We start from the raw sequence: 26,810 nt of genomic DNA, 5'->3' as shown, positions 1-26,810 counted from the left end.
GCCGCTGTGGTTGGTTTTGTTGTCCATCTCTATCGATAAATCGAAGGATAGTTCTCAACGTCCAACCACGAGGCCAAGACTGTTCTTCTCGCCAAATTCTTTAACTAGGGACGCCGGACCCGAGAGCAAGGTGTCATGTGAGACCCAAGCTCGGCAGAAAGGGAGTCAAAGAGCATGGCCTCAATACAGGGGTTAAATCGAGGTTACTACAATAAGATCAACTCCAGCCCCGTCAGACGAGAGCAGGCACAGATGGAAATAGTAGACCGGGCCTATATATAGCTTCGGAACTTCCATAAAGCGCAAGGTATCTAATATCCCTGAGGAAGTCGACGTCAACTGGGTCTATCAGAAACTCAGCAGATCAGCACTTTCCACGCCTAGCAATTACGCAGTATACAAAAGGTACCTAACAAGCTATCCTAGGCTGGTTCTACGGGCCAAGCAAGGGACGAGGGACGTAGGTAGGTAGATACGAGGCACGAGAACCAGTCCATATCAATCAAGAATTAAACGAGTATTTGCCTCTTTAGGTAGAAAGGGCGACTATGACTTTGAGGGGGAGCCCGAATCGAATTTGCAACAACACGAATGGAAGTTCCTAGAAGAGAATACGAATGAATTGATTTGATCCCGCACAAAGTAATGCTTCAGCTGCATCATGTTCATGGATGGAAAGACTACGACAAGCAGCATAACCAGTGGTCCAATCAAGAAACTAGTTGCACGAAAAGTTGTTGATCCCATAATAATGCCAGATCAAGAATTCCCCTTAGTATCCTCCTGACTTGTCGAGTCCAACTCGCCCCTGCCCCTATCACGCCGTAAACAGCACCCGGAAGCACCTACCTACCTAGTTCCATCTACGTAACAAAATCAAATCCCGACGATAGGTTGCGATTGCCCAAGTCCAGCAATAACATCCCTTCTTCCACAAACCCCCGGACAAAACTCAAAAAAATAAAATAAGCCATAAAAGGAAACATCTCCCTCGGTTGGGGTCGAACCAACAGCCTCCAGATTAACAGTCTGACGCGCTAGCCAATTGCGCCACGAGGGATTTCTTTCTTGCTTCCCGCCAATTGCCTTGCTGGCGCTTATTGGGATTGTGGCATTTCACCCTTGGTATTACTTGCTTTGACCTAGACGCCCCCGAGCAAAATCCAAGAAGACCATTTCATACAAATCCCGCTTTCCATTCTAGCGAGCCATTGAGACGACAAGAAATCACCGCGGGCGTCAATTTTTACTCTGGGGGATTTTGGGATCAATTGACCACGAGATTGCTGCTCGAGATCGTGAATGAAGGGATTTGTAATTCATAACGTGGCGCCTTAGATCGCTCGGCCATCTTGCCTCTGTTGAATCAATCAGAAGGAGGGTCTGATTTTGTTGAAAGTGTGGGTTGGGATCGAGTCATGTCATATCATGGCCTGAGGGGGGAGACAGGGGTCATGCCAGGCTAGGTCAACAGATCCTGGGAATCAAAATGGAGACATAGAAACACTACACACCACATCACACTACATGCTTGACATGGCTAAATGTATATATATATCTAGAAAAAGAACTCGAGGAGGGTATTCAGGATATGTACAGGCAATACTTCTAACTGTGCACTAACCAAGACGCAAAAAAAAAAACCACCCTCCCAGTTTCACATCCCCGGCGGAGATGACGACGAGACGAACAAACCACAAGGACACACGAAACAACCGACACCGCGCCAAGACACCATCCCAATGGACAAAAGACATTTTGAGAAAGAAAAAAAAAGAGATAAAAAAAACCGTTCATCCCCAACATCCCAAGGCAAACCTCTCACTCAAAACAGTGACCGCCTTGGCCGCTTCTTGTACCCGCCGTCGAGCTTTGCGTCGTTGTGCGTGTCGAGGCGGTTGAGCGTCTCGATCTTGGAGAGGACGAGCTCGAGCAGCTCCTTGCGGCGGATGAGGTCCAGATGCCGCCTGATCCTGGGGTCCTCGCGGGCGAAGCGCTCGATGCCGGCGCCGCCCATCTGCTCGCCGAGCTTGGCCTCGACCTCGCGGGGGAAGCGGGCATAGAAGTCGTTGAGCATCTCGACGTTGAGGAAGAGCACGGCCGTCTGCGTCAGCTTGGTGGCCACGGCGTCGAGGAACACCTCGGGGCAGTAGTATTTGTTCTCGAGCGGCTTGCACTGCCGCGACTTGACCGCGAGCATGCGCATGTTGATAATGTCGGCCCGGTCCCGGAGGAACACGGCTTCGCGTCCTGTCATAGTTTAGCACCCAGAGTCGGACACAAACTTTTGAAAAGCAGGAGAAAGTAAAGGGAAGAAGTGACGTACCTCTTGCGAGCAACGCAGCGCTGAACCCGCCCGCCCCGTTTCTGCTCTCGCCTTCGACCGCAATGTTCCCCTTGCGTGCCTTGTCCACGAACCCCATTACCTCCTTGAGCTTCTTCTTGCCCCCGACTACGTTTTCGAGATTCTTCATGGCTGCCTGGCACTGGTCTAGCTCTCCTTTGAGAACCCCCGCAACATGTTCCCGTCCCTGGTTCCACTCCTGCGGCTGGATGTCAACTTCGTACTTGTACGGCTTGAGAGAAAACTCGATGCCGTCGCTGGTCGTATAAGCCCGGTCCTCGAGCACCGTAGCCGCAGCCTCGCTGATCACCTGGCGGACCGACGGGTGCTTCGCGAACGAAGACTTGTCAATCAGCTTGTCGACGTTGGACTGCACCGCGGCGGACACCACAGTCGTCGCCAAACGGCCCACGCCGAGCCTGGTCAGCGCAGAAGACGCCGTGTCGAGCTGCATGTGCCAGTAATGGGATTTGGGGTCGGCCTTGGGGAGATCGGCGATGCTATCAGGCTCGTTGGGCGCCGCATAGAGATCCTCGACGGGCTTGTTCCAGTACCGCGCCGCCAGCTGGTCGAGCACCCGCTGGTCTAGAGCGCTCTTCAGCAGGTCTTGCATCTGGGGCCGACCAAACGATGACGCAAACTTGTGGAACAGGTGTTTGAAGTTGTCGAGGCTCTCCGCCAGGTATGCTTCTGCTGTCATGGGCTCCTCGTTATACTGCACCTTGAACTGGTACGTCGTCTCTTCAAGCTCTCGCTGGATGGCATCTGTAGTGGCTTGCAGCCTGGACGACATCTGTTGCTCCAGAACCTGCATTAACTTCTTCCGCAGCGTGACAGTGCCAATGTTGACTTTAGCTTCGGGGCCAAACTGGGACGGATGCGAGCTAAAGAAGGCCTTCTCGTTTCGGCTGATGACGGCCAACAGGTTGCCCGTGTCCCGCTTGAAGAGGCCCTGCGAGGGTAGTTTAGAAATCACGCCGACGTAGCCCAGCCGGAGGGGATACTGCTTGTCGCTCAGGATGGCCGCCCCCTTTTCGGCATCGACCAGGTCCATCTTGGTGATGACGCCAATGGTCCGCTCTCCTCTGGGGTCAACTCTGCGGCTCGCCTGCAAGGCAGTCGAGTTCGCCAGATCCACGTCAGCAGCCGAAATGGCCAGGATGATGTTGGGGCCCCGAATGTACTTGTCGCAGAGCTCCGATATCTTCCGCTTCAGCTCCCGGGGCTGGTTCTCCCCGGCCACCTGGATGTAGCCGGGAAGGTCAATGAGAGACAGGTCTGGCACCTTGGGGGAGTGTATAATGAGGCGGATAGGGTCATCCGAAACGCACTCCGTGTCGGGCACAGACTGGTTGAGTTCGGTCAGGTTCTTCTGTATCAGCGAAAAATCGGTAATCCTGTTGAGGCCGAGGTCGGGGAATTCGCCATAGTCGACCCTGGCATCGGGGTCATTGACTAGCGTAAGCTCAATGGGCCGGCGCGTTATCATATTGGTGCCCTTGGGCAGAAACTCGTGGCCCACTATGGCCTCCAGCACCGAGCTCTTTCCCGAAGACTGCGACCCAATCACGACGATGGATGGCAGGGTGACGGAGCTCGACTGGCCGACTTTTTGGAGGAGGTTCCGTATCTCGATCATCATCTTGGTTATGTGCATCATGTGGTCGTCCTTGGATATCTCCTCGGGAGTTCGCTCGTCGTTGTCGGCCGCCTGGTCATAGCCATAGGCAGCGGCGGAAGCCGACACGCCGGCTGCGACACCCGTCTTGCTCTGCTTCGGCGGTTCAGGCCCTCCTGGGCCTCCGGAGCCCCCATTGCCATTGCCGGCTTCGCCTTCCCCTTTCATAATCTTGTCGAGCCATTCGGGAATCTCGACCTTGTCTTTGGTGTTCTGCCAGCCGCGTTTCGTCTGGCCGGCAATGTCGACTGCGCTCCCCCACAAGTCCGAGGCAGTGGCGGTCAGGGTGGTCTTGACGTTGCCGTATAGCTCCTGGGCTGAGTTGCTCACTTGGATGGCCTGGTACTGGATCCAAGCCACGCCGCCAATCATGAGGCCGCCGAACAGGGCGGGGATCCTGGCGAACTTGACGACGAGCTTTGGGAGCAGGCGGGCAAAGGAGGCATTGCGGACGATGACGGCGTTGTGGTAGGCGTTGGCGGTGAAGCGCATCGAGGGGCGGACTGTGCGGGCAGCGCCATCGGCGCGCTGGAGTCCGCCGGTGGGTAGTGGATGGTACTGACGGACGGCCCGAAGTGTGACGCGACGGGCGAGGGGGGCAAAAGCCCCAGCAGCGCGGAGCTGGGCACTCATGACGGGCGGTGAGGAGAAAAGCGACAAGCGAGACTAAGGTCTACTGGTCTCGGACGTCGGGCAACATTGAAACCAGCGGCGTCAATGGGGATGTGGCCGCCGATTGTGTCGAGATTGCGTTGTCAGTATCAGTTCGCAGCCGCGGCCGTCGTCGCTCGTTGCGGCTCCTTTCGGTTGTGGTTTCGTCAGTGCCGCTGCAGTGGTGGGCTCTGGGTGGTGCAGAGCAGGGATTAGAGGAGCCTCAGGACTCCCACCTAAACCCACCCAAAAGTCCAGCGGTGGACAGCGACGTCGTGCATGTGCCAAATCCTAATGAGAGGTATGGTAAACTCACAGCACCCGTAATGTGCTGTACCTTACGTACATGTATGTACGTGATATATCCGTACAGCAGCAACGTTTATTCTCTATTCTCGGTTTACACCCATATCTTTTTATCCGAGATTTAGTTTTTGAGGCGTCTCTACAACCCATGTTACCGAACCAACTCTTACAGGTCATTCACATCATTTCTTGGTCCAGGTTCGCTATTTCAGGAGGTACCTCCAGTGATACAATCTGATCCCTGAATGTTTGTTAGCGGGGACTTTCTAAGATGTAAAAGACCTCAGTATCTCCGCAAAGGTTTTTCGCCGAGGGAGATAATAACTATAAGAACCTCTGCTATAGAATCTTAGAAGCCTATCTCTACCCTAGAAACACCTACCTAAGGTATTAAAGGCTTCTCCATGCCGGGTTATTTGCTACAATCTTTATTCTAGCCAATAAACTTACAGCGGAAAGAGTCCGAAGGTAAAACTAAGCGAAGGTTTTCTGTTGCTCGGATGCGAACTCAGCCATTTCAAGAAGAGTCTTTGCAGTGATATGACCCAAAGAAGTAACAGCGATGAACAAAATATCAGGCAAGCTGCCGGAATGTTTTTACCTTGCTAGAGTGTACCCGCGTGGCAGAGCAATTCCCGGGTATGTGACATTCCCAGGCCGATGGAGCAATCGGCCCAATATCCATTCGTTTGGGACCGGTCTACGCCAGGCACTTCTCACCAGACAGTCACCGATAATGCACTGCGATAGCGTCACCAGTGCACCAGGATTGCCCAGCTCACCTCAGACACAACGCTAACCCCGCCAAAGTCGTGGAACATGTCCGAGGATGGGATGTTCTGATCTAGCTCGATGGACTCAACACTGTTGAGAAGAAAATGCAATTCAACGCCAAGGAAGCTGCACGTGAAGTGTTTCTACTGCATCTGGCTCCCACTCCTTTTATAGCCGAGATCGATCGACAAGGCGTTGGAGATGCGTCCAGCGCCGTTGGACAGAACGATGGACGGGACCTGCTCGGGGAGTACTGGTCCGTCGCCCGTGTGGATGCACTAAAAGGGGTCGGTCCACGGGCGAGGCGGGTGAGATTAAATCCCCTGTTCGCCATTTTGATGGAGGATTCCGTCACCTGCAGCCCTGTACTCGCCCGCTGGGGCCACTGTCTGGCCTCGCACTTATTAGTCTGAACAACGTGTCAACCGCCGGCGCCGGACTACTGTTCCTGTCGACATTCTAATTTTTGTTTGTTGGCCGCATGCCATTTTCTGTCGCCCGCGGGAATTCCAGCCCCCTTCTCTTTGTTGACAGCCTTCCTTGCATCTGGCCTAACATCGAAAAAACTCTCTACTCTTGGATTGCCGACTCGTCCTTAGCTACTCCGGCCTGTCTGGGCACGACCGATCACTATGTGCCGATTTTTGGTGAGTGGTCAGATCTCTGGACCCGAGCAAGCCGAAAAAATATGCTGATTTTTGCCTGCCTGTTCTCTCTAGGTCTACAAGGGGAGCGACGAGATCCTCCTCTCCAAGTTGATTCTCGACCCAACGCACTCGATTCTCAAGCAGTCCTTCGACTCGCGCCTGCGATTAGTGAGCTCCAATACCGGTGCCCTTGCTGTGTGTTTGCGAGCGCTGTGACTCATTGCGTCGTGTTTCGGCGATTAGGATACCCGTCGCGGCCAGAACAATGCCGACGGCTTCGGCATTGGCTTCTACACGGACCGCAAGCTGGGTGCCCACCCCTGCCTCTTCACATCGACGACGCCCGCCTGGAACTGCGCCAACCTGCACCGGCTGGCCTCCAAAACGGCCTCGCACCTGATTTTCGCCCATGTGCGCGCCACCACCGAAGGTTCGCTGAGCGAGGACAACTGCCACCCCTTCTGCCACGGCAGCTTGATGTTTATGCACAACGGCGGTCTCGGCGGATGGAAGCAGATCAAGCGCCGCCTCGGCGAGCGCCTCGCCGATAAGTGGTATCTGAGCGTGGGCGGCGGCACCGACAGCGAGTGGGCGTTTGCCCTGTTTCTAGACACGCTGGAGCGCATGGGTCACGACCCCAGCTCCCTCTCGGACCAGGGCTTCGGCCCGACCGTACTGCGGAAGGCCATGCTAAAGACGATTGCCCTCATCAACGAGCTCATCGACAGCATCCCCGAAAGCGTGATCCACGCCGAGAACGTGGATACGCGGAGTCTCCTGAACTTTGCCGTGACCGATGGCCACAGCGTCATCTGCACGCGCTATGTGGGGAGCAGTTCGGACGAGGCTGCCAGCTTGTACTACTCATCCGGTACGCTGTGGGAGACGCGGGCCCCCGAGCCCGGGAACCGCGATTATCAGATGGAGCGGAGCGACAAAGGGGCCGACGTTGTGTTAGTGGCGAGCGAGCCCCTCACGTTCGAGCGAGGTAAGCTCTAACCCGGAAAACGTTGAGATTACTCAAGACACAACTACAAGCAAACTGACTAACACTAGAAAACTGGATTAACGTACCCACCAACTCAATCCTGACCGTCCACAACCAGACGGTCATGGTGCATCCCATTCTGGACCAGTACTACGGCCGCAACCCGAACCGGCAGCGGTCCACGGCCTTTGTCAGGACCAAAGGCCTGGCCGCGAACGAGAACGCCTCCAGCCTCGCGGGCACCGCGTTGCCTGTGGCTGAGAACGGCAGCATTCTCAACAATAACCGCTCGCGCCTCTTGCAAAACGGCAGCGCCGCCGCGCTGGCGCACAAGAAGATACTCGGGCCGACAATACCGTTCAGCGTCAGCGCACCGCGGTCCCGCCCGCCTGCGGCCGAGAGCAGCCACTCGGCGTCATCGACAGTGCCACGAGCGCGTACTCCGCTCGCGTATTCCGAGGCCGCCGCGACTCCGCAGCTGGGTTCCTCTGACGTCCGCTCCCCGTCCCAGCCGGCGCTTCCCCCCCAACAGCAGCTCGCTACGCCCTCCCAGGGCAACATCAAGAAGAAGCGCGCGTCGCTCACCGCCGTCGACCCGCCCGCGTACTCGTCCCTACAGGACACGGGCAGCCCCCTCACCCCCTCGCCGTCGCGGACCGAGTTCGGCAATCCCGCCAAGCTCGCCCAGTACTTTCCTGAGCTGACGTTGTCATGATGCTGTTTCGAATTTACTCCCTTTTTGGTTCTATTGATTTTTTTACTTTAATTTTTGGCGCTGGGGTTTGGTGGCTTGCCGGGTTTATTCTTTTTGAACGGGAGGGTGGGAAATGGGATTGTGACAAATTGGGATCGGATGGGATCGGATGTATTTATGGATTAGGCATCCCAACCTTTTTGGGGGGTTTTCTTTTTTTTTGGTTGGTTTCTTCCTGTGCTTTACCGTATGTTCAAGTCTTGTTGTCCGGTGTCATTGTGTGAGATTCTTTTTTTCTTGTTGCGAACAGAGACATGCATGATTCATGAGAGGGTAGGATAGAAAGCAGCGTATGAAGCTGGTCCGTTTAAAAGGGCTCCTTTTTTATCTGGGGGCGGCGGGCGCGTAAAAGACAAACGAAGATTAAATGAAAATGGGTTAAGGGGTTTTGTTTTTTATTTGCTCCCCAGAAACACCCGTAAGTTTCGGTGATTGTCTAGATAGGTACTGTGGTGTAGCCAGGAGAAAGAGGTTTCATTTTGTTTTTCCTCTGAAAAGGGGCCTCAGGATGGTAAGAGAGAGAGAGAGTTCAATCAGCTGGTTAAAGGGGCAAGCAAGCCGGACGAAAAAAAATCGATGAAATAATATCCGATGAAAAATACGTCAGGCCATCCAGCCGCTGCCTGCCATCAAGGTACGTGCGTAGGTACAATAACCCGGATTTTCAGGAATTATCTGTGATGGTGGGATTCAAAATACAGAGGGTGGGAGGTGTCGTCTCCGGGCTTCTCCAGTTGTTCGCCCCCATATCAGCCGCACGTGGGCAGGCCTGGTAAATCACCATCGCATGCAGACTGTGCGAATGCAGTAGATGTAACGGATAGACTGCAATCTATGCGGCTGGGAAAGGCAACGAGGGTGCTGTACCCGACTGGGTGAAGCAAAGAAGACCATAATAAAAAATGCTCAGCTAGTACCATCTCGGATTCCTGGGTTGAAATATATAAATATATACATATGAAGATACGAGTGTACACAGCCCGTTACACTCAATTCCCGCTATCCGCACTCATCTGGACTGTGACCTCCCAGCGTAGGTTCCCCCCGCGGCCGTAGCCCTCGCCGAGGCGGTTCTGAACAACCCTAGCCAAACGACTTCGAAGTTGGCTGAGCGCCGAGTCGTCCAAGCCACGGACGAGGCAGACCTTGAGGTTCGCCATGGCGAGACCATAATGCACCTGCCAGAACTGTGCCTCTTCGACGCGGGCAACCTGGGGCTCGGCCTCTATCTCCTGCACTACGGCGGAGACGCTACTGTTGTTCGCGCCGACGCTACTATCTGTTTTCTTGCTGTTGTTACCGCCGCCTCCCAGCCCTACTTGCTGCTTTAGCTGCTGAGGCTCCTGTAAGCCGCTGTAGCTCATGAGCAGCATGAGACCTTGTGCAATAGCTAGCCGCGTACCTAGGACAAACATGCTCCCAGCTATGGCGGCGCAGATGAGACTGTCGAGCCACACAAAGTAGGGGATGCTGACGAGCGGAAGCAGTAGCATCAGAAAGGAGAAACAGAGCGTCAGGAAGTGGAACGGGTTGGCGAGAATACCGGATCCGGGAAGGATGCTGCTGAGATAAGGGAGAGGCACGCGCATGACGCGGCGGATGCGACTATGGTTTCGAAGGCCGTACGCGCTCACGAGGGTGCTCACGACTGCGGCGAGGCTGGCTGTGTCGACAGTGCCCGGAGTGATGTACGCGCGCGCGTTAACGAAGCTGGCGCCGCCGCCTCCGTGCGTGTGTGGATGGTGAGGGGCATGCTCGCCGACAGACTCGAGCACGTGCTTGAGGTTATGCGACAACAGGTCGAAGCCGCCAAAGACGAGGAAGACCGACATGGCAAAGCCGGCGAGCACCTCGGCCCGCTGCAGCCCGAACGGGTGGCGGATGCTAGACCGCCGCCACACCTCAAAGTTCCCAAGCACGTCAACAGCTACGCACACGGCGGCGGACCCGACGTCGAAGAAGACCAGATGCGAGAGGGCCGTCATGGCCAGCGAGTCCTCGGCGCTGAAGAAGATGTACACGGCTACCGCCGCATGGCAGCAGCTCCAATATAGCCGGGCGCGTTGATTTGTTTGCATGCTACCCCATGCTTCTTTCATCGTCGGTATGGGGAGCGAGGCGGGCAGGACAGGGGGAGGCCGTGGTGGGGGTTCCTGGAAGAAGGAGTGCTGCACACTTATAGAGCTGTGTTTGTAGCGATGGCCACGCCGTTGTCCAATGTTCTACAGAGAGAGAGAGACGAGATCCAAGTCAGCTAGACGAATGCACTCTAGGATGGAAGCTCGGGAGAGGGGACGACAGTGTTTGTCTGTCTCGCCAGCCCGAGATGACGTAGCAATTGGAGGTTTGGAAGGGGCATTCAACGTACAGACTTGACGGGCGCAGTTGCGATGAATTGCGTCTCGAAGTTGAAGGGGTTCCTTGCGGCAGGCGCATCTGAGCCAGCGCCATGACCATTGGCGAGCCCGTTTTCAGACATGGTGAAGGCCGACTCGGGCGTCCGGGGACGCAACGAGGGGACGTGGTGAGGATGGAGGAAGGCGGCGGGGCTGCTTCGAGGGGACGTTGCTAGGAAGCGATCGGGATCTGGGAACGCGGCTGCCGCGCGAAGATTGGCATTGGTATTATTGGTATTTGTATTGGCGTTGGTATCGGCATCGGCATTGGCATCGGGATACTTGGCAGTCCCGTCGTAATCGTCGCATGTGAAAACAAAACGGCCGTCGTCCTCGTCGCCGAGTCCTGGCGGCAGAGTTGCAGGCGTTGGCGGCGTCCTAGGAGGATCGAATGAGGCCAGGCCAGAAGCCATGTGCGCCCTGGTGAGGAGACGGTAGAACCGCACCTAATGGCTGGGCTGTCGTTACGTCGCCTCGCGATAGCCGTAATTTGATGACCAGATTGCCCAGTCGACGGTGTGGATCTCGAAGCTGGACCCTGGCCCGTCCTCTTTGAGGCTAGCGTACCGCAAATGTAGGGTGGATTGTTCCCACCGAGGTGAAGCGCTAAAAGACTGTCCTTGTGCCTATTCGTCGGATTCAAGGCTGGACGACTTCCGTACTCCGAATACGCTTCCAGGCCAAATCGTTATGCTCTGAGGGGAAAATGAAATGGATTTTCTACATGCAAAGGGATGATTACTTTGAATGCGACGCTGCTGTCTTTCGTCTCTGTAGGCTGGGTTGCTGTTGGCCAGCCAGTTATCACTGAGACCGTCCACACCTCCTCCCGCCCTGGCGCAGGTCGTCAGGGACTTCGGCCCGAACAGGGTGGACGGTCGTTGTGCCCGTGAGCGGCGGGAGAGCCGCATAGTTTAGTGGGGGTGGCCCTGGGGGCAGTGGCATGGGTGCTAGGGGTGCGCCCAAATGCCGATGTCATCCACTTCGGGCGGCCCCATCCGCGACTGTGCATCCAACCTCTCCAGCTCGATCCTCAAGGGCATAGCACAGCACAGCACAGCACCACGCGCCGCATTGCATTGAGAGCCGCCTTTCTTTCTCCGACCTCGCCGCGCTGCCAGGGAAGCTTCTTAGAAGCTTGATCGCCGCATGCGCTCGCTGATGGAGCAACAAGCCATGGCGAATTCCTGATTGCCCGCTGCAGACTCGGCCGCCACGACAAACCTTGTCTTGGGGCCGCGTCCTGTCCGCGTGCCCCCCGACACGTTAAGGCGCCTTTCAGAATTGATATCGGAGAGGCTTAAACTATACTATGGAGCGGCCGCCTTCGCCACTGCCGCTGGCGCCCCCGCCGCGTAGTGACGATGCAGCGCCTCCTTCAAATCCCAATCCCAATCCCAATCGGCCATGGGCACCCACTCGCAAACGAAGCGCCTCAGGCGCCGCCGGCCTCCTCTCTAAGATCCCCTTCATGCGCTCCTCAGCCGAGCATCTCCGTCCTCGATCCCGCCGTAGCGCTGACGGCAACGAGTCGGCCGTCTCCGTCCAGCAGCAGCAGCAGCAGCCCACCTTTCCCCCCACACCTTCTTTCCGCACAATTCCCGCTGACGCTCGCTCCCACGCCCACGCCTACGCTCACGTCGGGAACGGCACCGCCGCTGCCGAGCCCCCTCCCGTTGCTCTTGCCGTCCTCCAGCAGCAGAAGACGCGCCGCCGCCGCGGCTCCCTGCGCAAAGTCGCCTTGCTTGGCCGCGGTGCCCAGCGCGAGAGACGAGAGGGCCGCGCCTTGGCCATTGACACCAGATATCATCAGCTGGATGGGACCCTTGCAGTGGGTCAAGAAGAGATTGCTACGGGACCAGGCGTCGTCGTCTCGAGCCTGAATCCATTCACTGCGTTCGACAAGAACGGTTTCCCCGTGGGCTTTGACGACGGAGACGGGGCCCTAGGCCTAGGTATCTCTGACATCACGCCCCGCCCGAGTATGGACGGGTATGCTAGTCGATCCGCTGCCGCCGCCGCATTGAATCAAGGTACCACCCCGGCCGCTCTTTCAGTACCCACAGTGGTGGCAAACACGCTGCCAGACATTGCTGCTGCGACTGATTCGTCCGTCACGAGTTCGAGCGTCAGCTATAGCACAACTGACGACGAAGACGGCCTGCACATGTCGCGCACTGGTAGTAACGGCGGTGGCGGACCCGGCAGCTCCTCGCGTCCCTCCACAAATCCCTCTTTATCTTTATCCTCATCGCCCAGCACAAGCATCCTAAGACCCGAGCGGGCGTCACTCTCCTCCGGCTCCGAGGGCTACTTCCCAACACTGCAACACACACACACACACGCACACCCGCGCCCGCTAGGGCTAAGCAGCGGCTCCACGGGCGGCGGTGGATCAGTCGCACTTACTTCCATGCAGCGGCGCCGCAACACCATCCAGCGCGCCAAGTCTCCCCTGGCGCTGACGAGCCTGGCCGGACTCTCAACAACGCCGCTGCCCCCGCCCGACGCCGACTGGGATTATTCCGAGACCGAGTGGTGGGGCTGGGTCGTCCTAGTGGTGACGTGGACCGTCTTCGTCACGGGCATGGGGTCCTGCCTCGGCGTCTGGACCTGGGCCTGGGACGTCGGCACTACCCCCTACGCGCCCCCCGAGCTGGAGAACGACCCGACCCTGCCCATCGTCGGCTACTACCCCGCCCTGCTGATCCTGACGGGCGTCATGGCTTGGGTGTGGGTCGTAGTCGCCTGGGTGGGCATGAAGTATTTCAGGCACGCCCGTGTGAACGGGGACTAAAACACAGCCGATCACCCATTGCGTGTGAAATACGGACTCATCCGTTGTATATATCAATATTGCCGTCTATACATGATACGTGTATATATATATCTCTTCTTCGGTGGGCGCTCGGCTATATACTTGGCACAGGCCTCGGTTCTTGTTTGTTTTGTTCTCATGATGAATTATATACCCCTAGATTTTACATTATTATTCGACTATTTTTGAGAGTTCCTGTCTTCCAGGAATTATGTGTGTGTCCTGGCATGCCAGCTGTTTCGTGGCTATAGGTAGTAGTGGTCCAGCAACTTCCCCGTCTTTACTCGTCTCGTCTTACTGCCCACGTGTGGCCCTTTATGCTCTGTGTAAACCAGATCCAGGGCACGGCGTAGTCCTAGAAGACAGACTGGACTCGGATGTTCTTTCGTCACCTTGAACACGTCCTGCTGTAGCCAACTGAGGCTGGCTGGAGTGTGCTGAAGGGATGGAGAGAAAATAACACCGGGCAAGGCTCTTTATTTTTGAGGCTCTTTCTAGTAATCCGTCGATTTGAGAGAGCTGTTATTGTGAAGTTATTGAGATTAGGTGAGTGTAAACTTCATTGTGCAGAAGTGAGAAGTCACAAATCTAGAAAGCACAATTGCGTTTCCTTTGTGATTTGATATGGCTTTGCGAGACCGCCCCTGCTTTGTTACCCCCTCCTTGTCACTATGAGGGTAAACTGCCATGGCGATTACATGGTGGGGCATATGTTGTACAATCCATTCGTCAGGCGTGGTACTTGGGGTAGAATAAGCGTTGTTGCATGTCCCGGCCAGGAAAGGCCTCTGGTCCACACCTTCGGTATTTCTAGGGGAGAGATAAGCTTGCAAGATTCAACAATAGGGAAATTAATAGATATTGCCTCCCGAGTCTGGCAAAACAAACACCCTTTCAGGGTGGGTAGTAAGGTGTTGAGGCCATTCAGAACCTTGGGAAGTCCCCCGCTACTAAACACTCAGGGATTAAATTGTGTAGTATTTGTGCATTCTCTCAAGGGGTATGCCCGTGAATCCAACCTGGTAGGCACTCGGAGCAGTCTTCTCCTCGTTGCTCTCTTCCGACAAGCATAGGCTGATGGGGGAGGACGAACGTACACAGTAAACATTGACAGTAACCGCTCATCGGCAATACCTCGTCTCAGAGAGACATTGGCTCTGCTGAACATTACTGGCTGTTCAGGGACTGAGCTTTCTTGTCAGTTATTTCACTTAGGTATCTGCTCGTGCTGTGGCTTGCACGCTCATACAGATTCATTCTACTGTTGTTAAGCGTATATCGTTGATGGCATTGGAGCAGCACCACGGCGAGCCCCTTTAAGCCCTTGCGTTCGCTGTTTGTTGACATCGCGAACTAGTCTCACCCCAGGATTTCCACAGATCCTTGCCAGTAAAGGAGAAGTCTTCCCTGTCCCGACTTGCATGCAGGTCTTTCCCCTCGCACCCGTTTTGCCGACATATTCTCAAAACAGGGGTGGTGGTGTTTGTATACATTCCTCGCTACCCAGCCTTGCGTTTCCTGTTAGTTCGAAACTCGCGGCTAGCTGAAATCATATGTTATTTTTGTAGTTACACAGGCAGCTCATTGGTTGAAGAGATGTTCCTTCTCAGCCGTAACCGGGAAGGAAGTCTAGACTTTGAACTTAGACCAAGATTCCTACTTCGCCTACCTACCTTGCATGCCTCTATACATACTACATAGATACTGCAGAGGCCCACATCATTCAACAAGCGAGCGAACGCCCAGAGCGCGCGTGTGTCTCATGTTGCTGGTTTGCCGCCGAGGTTGCTAGGCAAGGTATATGCTATACTCTAGAGCACAGTACTACATCCATTGAAGTATGTAAAGCCCTATGCCAGGGTTGGGAACTAGTAGTAGCCTGTCTGTGATGTAAGCTTGCCCTGTTGCAGTTGCATGGTCGGGATTGGGTGACGACGCGCGCTCCCGCAGGCCGCAATCAGTTCAGCTCTAAACCTTAAATCCTTGACATGTATGCACTGTCATTTGCTCCTCGATTCCCGAAGCCGCCACTACCCAAGGCTCAAGCAAGCTGTTCATGCTGTGCTGGGGATCTTGAACAAGTCAAGTCGACCGCCTCACTTAGTCAGCTAGCCCTACTGACGGGGTTCGGCGACGAGAAGCGCGCGGACCCAATGGCGAGGCCATCGCGCGTGTGACGAGCTATGCGCGCACAGCAACGACGCCTTCCTCCCCTACCTTCCCTGCCAAGCGACGCAGAACGACGTTTGGTTTCATCTTGATCCGTCCATCCGTCCCTTTAGAACTGACTGTAGCACCTCGGATCCTTCTCTAAGCTGAGAGAGCAATGCTGTCCATCTAATCTCTGCTTGGACCCTACAGGACACAGTGGAGAAGATTTATTATCCGTCTGACAGGGGCTGCCTACGCAGTAGGTGAGCAGCACAAACCGCAAACCGAACTGCTGCTCCATCTTGTTGCAGCGAGTAGCAGTGAGGCAAAGACCCGCCACAAGACCTGCCTCGCCACAGGACATGCATGCAGATCTCTGCTTACCTGACGGCGCCCCAACTCTTGATACTCAAGGCCGCTCTCGGGCACGGAAGCGGCACGTCGTCGGAGCCGTTGTCCGACCGCGATGGATGCCGCCATATTCCACTATGAAGGGCGTGAGAGCGATGCAGGAATCCGGCCCCTCCCTACGACTCTGGCAAGAAATGGCCGCCTCTTTTCGTGTCTCTAGGCGTGGAGTCGAGACTAGCGGGTTGGGGCGAGTTCTCGGCCTGGTGTGTGGCGTGGCGACATGCCGTTGATAGTCCAGTCGGCGGCTGTTTCCCCATCAGAGTTCAGACAGATAGGATTAGCAGCGTTGTCCAACGCCAGCGTTGAATGACGTGCAACCCGACTGTCTGGAAACAGCCGCGGCGGTTGGCTTGCCAAGTTGGTTCGTGTATACGTAGCTGGCGTAAGACAGGGCCGAATTTAGGACGAGAAATGCCGTGGGAGTGGCACGAACGATGGAAATGCCAAATACCGACCTACCTACTCCGTACGGAGCACCCGACCCAAGGCTCTCACGTCAGATGTAATTTCCCTTCTAATTCGGACGGTTTCTTGGCTCTATTCCACGCCGCATTGTATCTGGCTCTGGACAGCCAGGTCCAGCACCGACAACCTATGTGGATTCCGATGTCCGATGATGTGATGTCGAAAGCTATTTTGACAAGAGCCCGGCTCGGAGGCCGGGATGGAATTAGGTCGGTTGCTGGTTCCCTGGAGACAGACCCGGGGCCAATTGCGCTCCGATTTAAGCGCTGCGCTAGCATGCAGGGGGTTCCTGGGCTGTTTGGAGCGGCAATATTAGCCTGTAAAAGTCTCCTGGAGGGTCTCGAGAAACTTTGTTTCTAAAACGAGACCGATGCACGGCGCCTTACCGTCGCTTCGCTTCTTTGGCTTTGGCGTTGGTGCGCTCGAGCGCGCGCATGTCCCGGAGGCAAAAGTGACGTTAGTTTGTTGATTGACGGCCGACCAAGCTGTCACCGTCTGAAGTACATCAACTACAACCTAGAAATGGAACCACTGTTCACAGGAGTCTCAGCCGCCTAACAGCCGTGCACGTTGAGTAACCGCCAAGGAGCGCATCTGGCGGGCACGGGGGTGAATGGATGGGCGGCATTTGGGGGAGACGGAAAACGCTTTGACCGGGCCGCATGAAAACCAAAACGAGGCACTTCCCAGATTCTATGCTCGCACTGGCAGTTTGGCTGGCTAAGAGTGGCCCATAGCAGCCTGAGGATCTTGCAAATTCGGTACGTCATCGGTCGGTCCGTCGCGACGCTTCAGCATCAAAAGTGCGGCCAGGCGGTCGTACAGCCGCCCGGCCTTCGCCTCAGACTAAAGTACCCCGTATCTACATAGTAGTATCGTTAGTGAGCAGAACGTTCACAACATCGGTCTCTTTTGACATGCCTGCACTTAATTTCTCCCTTCTATTCTCAGGTCGTTCTGTTTCCTGGCGGTGTGGATGTGTGATGTGTCTCAGTTTAGCCAGACGGGATCGAAGAGGACGGGGGCACGGGGCTTCCAGGCGGGTTTGACCCGGGACAGCTGAGACCTGACCAAGCAAACTTTTCCCTCGCTGCGGCTCAACATACATGCTTTCAGCCCGAGTCTTCTTTGCAGGGAAGCGCTTTACGCTGTAGAAGTGAGAAGCCAGCGTGCTGTGCCGTCTCTTCTCAGCCATGTCGTCAGAGCTGGGCGGCGAGGAAAAGTTTAGAGCTAAAGAGCCAAAAGCGAAGCTGCAAGTCAATTCAAGCAACAAGGAATCCACGAGAGGGAACAGGGTATCTTCAATGTGTTTTTCAAGGCAATGGACTGCACACAGCAGAATTTACGTGCTGATCTGCACTGTTGTCGTCTTGTGTCGGCCTCAGCAAACAGCTCGACCATCTTCCGTTACAGGAGCAGCTCGTTGAGATTTGAAGCTACCCCTAAAGAAGTGGCGGGATGGAAGGTTTGGGCCGGCACACCAGTCGAGGCCGGTATGTGGTGGGGGGGAGCGTACCCCGGCCTGACCAGGGTTGCCCGCATCGACCCTGTCTCCACTTCCCACCGCCCTAGCTATTGGCCCTAAAAAGGTGAAGAGAACGCCCCCCGTCACGGCACGAGGCGGGCATTGATATGCGCACGACCCTAGTGGACGTATGTAACGAGGTTAAAGTACCGTCCCCAAAGCTGCGATGACATGACGATGGGTTAATCAATCAGACGGAGACAGCACAGCTGGGATGAAACGGAAAAAAGCAATCGTTGGGTTTATGTGGCCACTTTTGCCAGCGAACGCGAGATGGCTGTGATTCTGTTGAACCGTTGTCTGGCTGTGTGAACAGTCCATGGATGGCACCATTGAGAGGGGAGGGGATGTCGCCGATCTTGGAAGTGGCGGGTCGAGACGCAAACTGCCAAGCCTTCTTTGGGGTGGCATCTGGCTGAAAGAAAAACACCTACTGCGTAGTGGTGTGCTGGCACGCTCCGGAGAACGAACGACCGTTGGAGGTGTCTAAATATCTAAGGTGATCGACTGCTGCCATGCGGATGGAGCACTGGTCTGCGCTTCACGCTGCGTCTTTATACCTACCAATGTGGGCGGGTATAAGATGATAGGCAGGAATGGGTGGGTGAAAGAGTCCCGCCAGTCTAGGGCCCGACTCTGTTCCGCTACAAGCCGCGATCTCGGCCGGACGTCGAAGATGGTTGTCACTGGCCATCAGTCCGGGTGGTACGCCAAAATCTAGGTATCTAGATTGTCTTTCTTCAGTGTCAAAGGATCTCCCACGTGTTTCTGGCCGAGACAAAGCACGACCCGGAGTAAGAAGAGACAGTGGGCAGCTCCAGGGTTTCGAGGTCTAGACGTTGGGTCGACTGGTTCGGTAGACTGGCCTAGTGCCGTTGGTTCCATTGCTGCACTTGGCTTCGGCTTCCCTTTCACGGGGAGGCAAATAATTCCCACAGTCACGGGCAGGTAGATGGCCGACTTGGAGAGGACGCCACACATCAGATTGAATAATAGTACCTACGGTATAAGGTGTATCTAAGAACGTTTGCGGTGGAACTCTTCCGACCCCCTCAACAAGATCCCACTGGCTGGTGACATGTCCACTTCCCTCCCTCCAGCCTTTTTGCATTAGCCCCTCACAAAAATCCATGGCATGTTTCCCGCCGCGCCGACCCCCAAACCACAATCTTGATCGGGCTCCGTTTTTATTTCGCCTCTACCTTAGCACTGGCATCGCAATTGTCAGCAGAGTTGCTTAGGCATACCGAGTACACCATTGGCCGTTTCGTCTTCTGTGTGGTTCTTCCCTGCTCCGAACACTGGAACGGTGGACAGATATTGAGATGGCAATGAGCTGATAAAGCTGAAAATACAAGAACCAGAATTGAAAACACAAATCCAAGATCCAGCTCAGCGTCCGCGCTTTGTTGCGAGTCTTGCGACTCGGAAGTGACCCGTTGTAAGGGTGGGAATGCACGGTACGCTCGAGTGCGTGCTGAAGATCGGTTAAGGGCCTAAGGTAGGTGGGATTTTTAGAGGTGTTGGCGACATTTTCGGGAGGCGCGTGCCCTGGTGGCTGCCCCAATCCCGACGCTGAAATTCAAACTTAGTGACTTCAGCTTGGCCCCAGTACCCACCACCACGCTCGCCGGGCCTCGAGACTCCACTGCAGATTGCTGCCTAAGGCAGAAGCGCGGACTGGAGCGTTGTCGAATTCACCTGAAGCAGTGCGCTGCAGAAAAACCCAGCTGCTCCGCCTTTCTTGGTCTGATCCCCCAGCACCACCCAGCCTCTCGCTCCATCAGGCACGGCGAGAATTGGTCACACCCTTTCTCTTAGTCTCGCCGTTCTTCTCCGTCCCATCACCCAGATTCGCATCTCTTGTTGCGACACATTGTTGACCTTCTGCGCGGCTCGCCGTCTGGTCCCGTCTGGTCTGGCTCATCCACGAACGCCCCCGTCTCCCGCAATCCTCGACCGCGACTGAGGCATTTGGCCCTGACTCGCACTGCCCGCCCATCAATCCATCGATCTACACTTCTCCAGCTCCGATTAAACCACACACTGTGGTCCAAACCCACACGCACACGCTTCATCCTTTTTTTCAGCCTGGCATCAATTCATACGCATCGCTCACTCATACGCTGGTTTGCAACCCTTTTTCAGTCTTGCCTTGCTTGCTTCGCCTCGCCCGCATCTCTGTGGTGCTCTCGCCGCTCTCGCCCCCTTCGCACAGGACCGAATCGACCGCGCCAGCAGCCGGTACGACCCAGCCTGCAATCTCGCACATGAACGCATGACGATCCAAATCTCCTCATCTCTAACCTCACATTCACCAGTTAGGGGCAGCACCACTCTGCGCACTCACGCATCCCCGACCCGTAACCGCACGACACCGGCCCTCTCGTTTTATTCCGTGTCCCGCTCGTCTCTCCTCTCCTCCCCCGTCTGGCGTTTCCTCGTGCTTCGTCGAGGCGAGCCAAGATGCGGGAAGTCAACTTCAGTATACCCAACGTCAACAAGGCGTCGGTGGGCATCACCACCGCTTTGTATGACCGCCGCGCTCTCGACTGCACTTCGACGCTGCCCTTGATCAACTCGCTCAACCATCTCGCCTATCTCACCACGTCGTCGGCCCGTATCCGTGACATCCTCACCGTCGATGGCGGCATCGAGCGACTTGTCTGCATCCTGAAGCAGGGTCGCAGCACGGATCTGATGGACATGTGGAAGTGGAATCTCGCCTTCCAGTGTGTCGTCAACATAGGGGTTAGGGGCACCGAGGCCGTCCGGACACGGGTCGTTGAGGCCGACATGGTTCCTGTCATCGCTACTATCCTCGACAACTACATCAAGGTCATCGAGAGGCTGCGTGAAAAGGCCGAGGAGGCCAAGCAAAAGTCGGACCCTCACCGCGATCGCATCAACGAGAGCAGCCGCGCCCACAAGTCGTCAAGCTTCTCAACCCGATCGGGTAATTTAGACGTCGACCGTTCGTTCCGCAGGCAGGCGCCGCCTCCGTCAATCGACGTTTCGGCGACCCTCGCCGGCCCTTCGGCAACGACCATAATCCAGTCCCACGCTGACGCCACCCCGACTGCTCCGCAATTCCAGGTAACGCCCCCTCCTGACCGGGCTCCCTTGATCCATCGATCCCACCACAGCGTCCGCGGAGAGCCGCGCTATGGCATATCCTCGTCAAGTCGCCAGGGTCTTCAGCCCCTAGCGCCGGCTGTGCCGTCCATGGATACTGCCGACGGATTTAGGCCCGTCCGAGAAATTGATCGTCTGGTCTCGATGACATACACACAAGTCGTCGCTCTCGGCTCTCAGCCAGCCTCGCCCACGACTCCGTTACCGCCTCCTCAGATTAGATCGCCAACAGTCCGGCCTGCTTCGATGCTCGCCCCCACTGCTCGGTCTCGGCGGCGGCCGTCAATCCGCCATCAACATTCCACCGCCGTCGAGGCAGATGACATGAACGCTGACAGCATGCCAATTGACGAGTCACCCGACGCCGAGATGTCGGGTACCAGAGGACTTCAGCCAGGAGTTGGCATGCAGGACATTGCGATGGAGGATAGCGACACCATCATCACTGGTGCGGCCATCGAGTTGACGACACCTACGGTGTCTGAGACTCAAGAGGCCGGAACCTTCAACATCACGCATCAAGGACCGGTCGATGGCAGCATCGTAAACAATGCGCCCACTCCGGTTCCCAACATTGGCCTCTCTCCCAATAGGCCAACTATGGTGAGCCCACCGCAGCCTACTTTGCCCAACGCCACCGTCCCCCGATACCTGCTCGACCGACAAGTAACACCAAACCCGCAAATAATTGCCGCGATGCCCAGAGAGGAGGACGTCCTGATGTCGCTACAGCTTCTAGCTTATGTCTCCAAGTACTGCAACCTCCGCAAATACTTCCAAAAAAGCCACCTGGTCCCCAAGCTCAAGATTGGAAAGGAGCTACAGCTCTTGGACAATCCCGATGCAGTGCTCGAGGCCGAGACGGACGAGGATGACGAAGACGCGTGCGAGGCGGAGTATCTCCTGCCCAATGACTTGAACATCTTCCCGCTCGTCGAGAAGTTCACAGTCCGGTACCACAGCACAGATATGCAATACTGGGCCGGGGTCGTTATGAGGAACCTGTGCCGAAAGGACGACACAAGGGGCGGCATTCGCCAATGCGCCTATTATCAGTGTGGGAAGTGGGAAGAGTACACACGCCAGTTTGCAAAGTGCCGCCGTTGCCGGCGAACTAAATACTGCAGCAAGGAGTGCCAAAAGAGCGCGTGGGCTTTCCACCGCCACTGGTGTATCGCTGCCACGCAATAGCCCTTGCAACGCGATGGAACAATTGTCGTTATTGATACCCCCCGGCTCCCCTCCCGGGACACTTGCTCCATGCATGGCGTTATCTATAATGTCTACTGGTCAAAATTTATTGGCCCAAGCGGCTGAGCGGCATTGCGGAGCAGAGCATATTCCCTGCATACACGGCGTTGCACGATACCACAGGGTCGTTCGATTTATATGTCTATTTTCTCTTTCACGATTCCAAGCCCGTCATAATGCGCTCGGCTACGGTTTATTTTTTCGTCCGTTAAATCCATGGTCATGACTTCCTGGACACGTTTTTCTCCGCCTCCACTGGTTCTATCTCGACGCCTTGGCTCTCTTCTGAGAATGGGGCGCTTGACGCAATTTTCAAGCTGCTGCCTTATATATGCCACTTGGCTTTGCGGCAGAAGAAGGCTGGCGGTGTGGATGCCCTTGATCTCCTAGGTCTTGAAATTGCGTCGACCGGCCTCACGGATCGCTTTTGGCATGTGTTTAGGTTTTGTTATTACGGAATGGGCGTTTCTTCCATTTCTTTCTTGTCATTCTAACGTATCTTTTCACCCTTTTTCTTTGTCGGCATGGATGTAGCGGTTTTCCTATTTTCTCCTTTCTCTCTGCCTCAAAACGGGCAAACTAGAGATGGCTATATCGAGCCTTCTGTTTCGCCCCTTTTTTCCTTGTGGCCTCATGAAATACGCTTGAGACGAGACTACACGAGACGATTTCGCTGCGATAGCCATCCGGAACTGGCGTGGCGCGGCATGGATGCAAGACTGGAAATAAAGATCAAGCTCGAGATCTGGGGCTGTCTTGGTCACTCCGTATATCGCGCTTCCTGGAGCCCCGTGCGGCACATGGAAGGCTTTGGAGGCTGAGCTGATGTCTGTCGGGTGTGTATGGGTAGTCTACTGGGAGGAAAGTAAAGAAACGGATGGGGCTGAAACATGACGGCTGGAACAGCCAGGCAGACAAACAAACAAGCAATAAGCAGCGCGAGACAGGGCGGATTGGTCGATCTGACGGCATCTGTATATCCCCTTTATATAACGTACGCACGCCAACCACCCACTAGGGGAATGGAAAACCTGACTCGCGGCCTTTTGCAATTATGTTTACCCCTTTTGATTCTTTTATTCATGGCTTGGGTTCGGTGTAGAATTGCAGATGCGGTAGGTCGTTGGATCAACCTTGGCCGGCCGGTGAGTTTTGGCCTGGCGGGAGCTAAGGTAGGTAAGGCAGCTATCTATCCACCAGGTAAGGTAGGCACGTTAAGCATAAGGTTGTGTAATGAAACCGTCGAGACAGTATCCGTAAAAGATGGCTTTATGGACCCGTCGTATATGAAAGATGGCTCACATGGGGAGTGTGATTGGGTAGATTTATTAATGTTCGATGTGTGGTTTCTTGTTTTGCATCATCACCTGGTATGCTAAAAGCTGGTCCCCGAGCTGTGGCCATGTGGTCTATGTATTTACTTTGCTTTATTTTAGTTATAGTGTGTGTGGTGTTTGCGTGTTTGCGTGTCCTCACAAAAAGGCATGACGCTTTACAACTCCCACACAGCCGGAAGCCTCCCCCCGGCGCCTCCAAGGATTAATCTGACAAAAAACAGCTTCATTTCCTCCCGGCCGCCTTCCTCCGTGACTTGCCTAGCCGCGGTGCCTTGTGACCACCACCGCCGCCGGGTTTGCCTCCCGCTCCGCCTGGCCTACCGCCGCTGGTACTCTTCATGCGCTTAGCGCTAAAGGTGCTCAGGTCGCCGGAGCTCGTGGCGTCGCCCGACTTGGCGTGGCGCTTCTTGCCGCCGTAGCCGAATTTGGTGTCCTTCTTCACGCGCTTGTTGGGGCGGCCGCCGCTGTCGCCGCCGGCAGAGCGCTTGTTGCCCTTGCTGCTATCGCCGAGCTCGTTGTCGACGGCCACGTCGAACATGTCCTCGGTTTCGTTAGCGCCGAGGGCAGCCGAGGCTCCTTCCTTGCGCTCTAATTAAGAGGAACATGTGTTAGCAAAGTCGTCGTATGACACGGACGGGAGTGGAGGACATTCTCTTCTTGAGCTGGTCAATCTTGCTCAGGACCTCGCGCTTCTCCTTGGCGCGCTCCTGCTGCTTGGCCACCTGGACCTGCTTGCCAAACTTCTTGAGATCGCGCAGCTTGCGGGCCTCGGCCGACGCCTTCTTGGCCGTGGCCTCCTCGACCATTTTGGCCTTGACGAGCTCCATGGTGGCGTCACTGCGCAGCGTCTCGGCGAAGTAGTCGACGGGGCGGGTGAAGGGGACACCCTCCTTGCGCAGCAGCGCGCGCGCGGTGCGCGCGGCGCCCATGGCCTGGTTCATGAAGGCCAGCTCGCGGGCCAAGTCGTCGTCGACGGCGGCGTCGCCCATGGTCGACTGGGTGGTGGTGGGGGCCACGACGCTCTGGTGCACGGCGAAGGGCACGACGCCGGGCGTCACATCGAGCGCGATGCGCTTCAGCGACGCCAGCAGCGCGTCCTTGTTGTTGATGGTCTCGCGGATCCGCGTCAGCGCCCGCATGTTCTCCCCGTCCTCGGACCCCGAGATGGACAGGTCGTCGACGTCAATTTCGTCCTCCGAGTCGTTGCCGTTGTCTTGGCCGTCCTTGTCCTCCTTCTCGAGCTCGGAATCCGAGTCTGAGTCGTCTATCCCCGCTAGGTCAATTCCGTGGTTGTCGTACCCAATCATCTCGTTGTCCTCGTCGTCGTCGGAACCGGAGTCGTCGTCGTCTTGTTCGTCGGCTTCTGCTGCTGGTGGTACGGGGGTTTGTTGTTTGCTGGTCTTGGTCTTCTTTTGCTTCTTGTCCTTTTTGTTCGCGGACCTGGGCGGGACAGTGCTGGCATCGGCATCGGCATCGGCACCGTCGTCCTCATCCTCCCACTCGTCGTCGGCGACCTTGTCGACCTCCATTTCGTCGGCTACGGGGGCGGGCGGTGTCGTTTTCTTCTTGTCGGCTTTTTGCTTGACAGGCTTGGCTTTGACGTTCTTCTTCTCCTTGGAGGCGCCCTCTACCCTGGATATTGTCTTTTTTTTTCCCATTTTTGCTGTGGCTGTTTGATTGGCCTGGTGGTTGTCTTTTTTAACTTTTGGGGGAGCGAAAGAGCCGGGTTGATTTCTTTGCCCGAGAACTTTTTTCCTGCCGTCGTCCCCTGCGATTGAGCGATAAGATAAGAATATGCAGTGGGGCGAGTACACAACGTATGATAACCCTAACCCTTACTAGCCCAGAACTCATGAAAGGTGTGGCAGGTGCAGTGCAATGGATCTGTAGTCACGGAACTGCCATGAGTTGAAAGAAGTCGAAGGGCGTCCCAAATGGCACCCATGCTCTGTTGACTGAATTTACAGCCCCTGAAAACGTCATCAAAAACAGGTCGCCTAATACTACTGCTTGCAAGACACCTCTCAAAAACCCAAGTACCTAAGTTGCATGTGTCAAGGTATTTACTTATTCAGGCGATGTATAAACATTGTCTCCTTTTTCCCCTTTCTAATTCTCATTTCCATCTTGGCAAGAAGGGCACTTCGTCATTATTCAGATCAAGTAGCGTAAGCTAAGACAAGACAAAACCACTTTCAAGGCACACAGTCACATACGACACAGCAGTCTCTTGTCGAGACTCTTCACAAAAGGCAAAGCAAAAGTAGGCAGCAACCAGTCTTGAGATTTGCTATCCTATCCCTGTCTCGCGTCCCTTTTCGCAGGCAAGAGAGAGAGAGAGAGAAGAGTCCCAAAAGAGTACCCCCCCCCTTCCCCAGCCCCCGAAAAAAAGACACGAGGCCAAGAAAAGAAGAGAAATATGTATGTTACGTATATATAAAAATTCAGAACAAGGAAAAGAGGAGAAAAGAATCCAAAGAAAGAAGAAGAAATAAGGAGAATGGTCCAAGAAAGAAAAAGAGAAAGCATTCTAAAAGAGAAGTGCTCCCCCCCCCCCCTTTTCCGCTCTCCTCCCCTTCCTCATCTCGAAATCCTCCTTCCCTAGTCACTTGTTCCGAACGTGTGGGTCAAAAGGGTGGTACCGAAGAAGCGAAAGAATGAATGTGTTGTCAAAAAAGACGTAGCTGTGCCGTGTTTTGTTTCTCTCCCTTGTCTCTTCTCCCGTGAAACTGGCAGTAGGTTTGTCGAAGAGTTGAAATTGGGTTTGGAGAGGTCGAGAACTTATTTGTTTGTGTGTGTGCCTCCGATGGGTCCAGTCATGCGTTCGCCAAGAGAGTTGGGGTGGTTCTTTGCTTCCTTCCTTACTGCTAGTAACGAGAGAGGAAGTGGTTTCTAACGCCAGCGCTTCCTCTCGTGTGTTTTCTCGAGCAGTAGGATTGAGGGAGAGATGGATGGTTTTCGGCTTCTCTCTTGGAGAATGGAGGTGTCTTGTTGACTGGTCATCGTATGTGTGGTATTGGCGCTCAGTTGTTGTCTTGGTTCCGGAAAAAAGACACACATAAGTGTCTACTCCCCTCGCCCCCTTCCCCCTCCCAGGTCACCCACTCCAAACCCACTGGGCGTCATTTACATGACAACGCAGTAGCCGGAGAAGTTGGTCTGGGTCTTGGGGACCGGGA

At 55.3% G+C, this 26,810-nt stretch overlaps 6 protein-coding genes and 1 non-coding gene across 7 annotated transcripts; 3 read left to right on the top strand and 4 right to left on the bottom strand.

The window, feature by feature from the left end:
- Window positions 1-986: 986 nt before the first annotated feature.
- B0T26DRAFT_t57 lies at window positions 987-1,060 on the bottom strand. The gene has a single exon. It is a non-coding gene; the product is annotated as a tRNA-Asn (tRNA).
- Window positions 1,061-1,492: 432 nt separating this feature from the next.
- On the bottom strand, window positions 1,493-4,957 carry B0T26DRAFT_696606 (P-loop containing nucleoside triphosphate hydrolase protein). The gene is made up of 2 exons (XM_060441354.1): window positions 2,327-4,957; window positions 1,493-2,250 (listed from the first exon to the last, which is right to left on the bottom strand). Exons 1-2 carry the CDS (start codon window positions 4,653-4,655, stop codon window positions 1,826-1,828), a joined length of 2,754 nt encoding a protein of 917 aa, XP_060300894.1. The 5' UTR covers window positions 4,656-4,957; the 3' UTR covers window positions 1,493-1,825.
- Window positions 4,958-6,385: 1,428 nt separating this feature from the next.
- B0T26DRAFT_672633 (nucleophile aminohydrolase) lies at window positions 6,386-8,103 on the top strand (the record flags this gene model as incomplete). Its single annotated transcript, XM_060439482.1, has 4 exons — window positions 6,386-6,400; window positions 6,473-6,595; window positions 6,644-7,388; window positions 7,457-8,103. The coding sequence occupies 4 exons, from the start codon at window positions 6,386-6,388 to the stop codon at window positions 8,101-8,103; spliced, it is 1,530 nt and encodes a 509-aa protein (XP_060300893.1).
- Window positions 8,104-9,131: 1,028 nt separating this feature from the next.
- Window positions 9,132-10,951, bottom strand: B0T26DRAFT_636259 (cation efflux family-domain-containing protein; the record flags this gene model as incomplete). Its single annotated transcript, XM_060436809.1, has 3 exons — window positions 9,132-9,428; window positions 9,462-10,364; window positions 10,511-10,951. The coding sequence occupies 3 exons, from the start codon at window positions 10,949-10,951 to the stop codon at window positions 9,132-9,134; spliced, it is 1,641 nt and encodes a 546-aa protein (XP_060300892.1).
- A 511-nt stretch (window positions 10,952-11,462) lies between these two features.
- B0T26DRAFT_696598 (uncharacterized protein) lies at window positions 11,463-13,442 on the top strand. Its single transcript, XM_060441353.1, has one exon. It carries the CDS (start codon window positions 11,851-11,853, stop codon window positions 13,333-13,335), a length of 1,485 nt encoding a protein of 494 aa, XP_060300891.1. The 5' UTR covers window positions 11,463-11,850; the 3' UTR covers window positions 13,336-13,442.
- Window positions 13,443-20,374: 6,932 nt separating this feature from the next.
- On the top strand, window positions 20,375-22,234 carry B0T26DRAFT_672630 (uncharacterized protein; the record flags this gene model as incomplete). The annotated part of the gene is made up of 1 exon (XM_060439481.1): window positions 20,375-22,234. One exon carries the CDS (start codon window positions 20,375-20,377, stop codon window positions 22,232-22,234), a length of 1,860 nt encoding a protein of 619 aa, XP_060300890.1.
- A 1,445-nt stretch (window positions 22,235-23,679) lies between these two features.
- Window positions 23,680-25,391, bottom strand: B0T26DRAFT_696586 (eukaryotic rRNA processing protein EBP2-domain-containing protein). Its single transcript, XM_060441352.1, has 2 exons — window positions 24,284-25,391; window positions 23,680-24,219 (listed from the first exon to the last, which is right to left on the bottom strand). Exons 1-2 carry the CDS (start codon window positions 25,287-25,289, stop codon window positions 23,855-23,857), a joined length of 1,371 nt encoding a protein of 456 aa, XP_060300889.1. The 5' UTR covers window positions 25,290-25,391; the 3' UTR covers window positions 23,680-23,854.
- Window positions 25,392-26,810: the final 1,419 nt, after the last annotated feature.

This window comes from Lasiosphaeria miniovina (genome assembly GCF_030549165.1).
Source record: "Lasiosphaeria miniovina strain SMH2392-1A chromosome Unknown B0T26scaffold_2, whole genome shotgun sequence".
In the NCBI taxonomy this organism is placed as follows: domain Eukaryota; kingdom Fungi; phylum Ascomycota; class Sordariomycetes; order Sordariales; family Lasiosphaeriaceae; genus Lasiosphaeria; species Lasiosphaeria miniovina.
The sequence above is the reverse complement of the archived record's forward strand: the minus strand, read 5'-3'. Positions and strand labels throughout refer to the sequence as shown.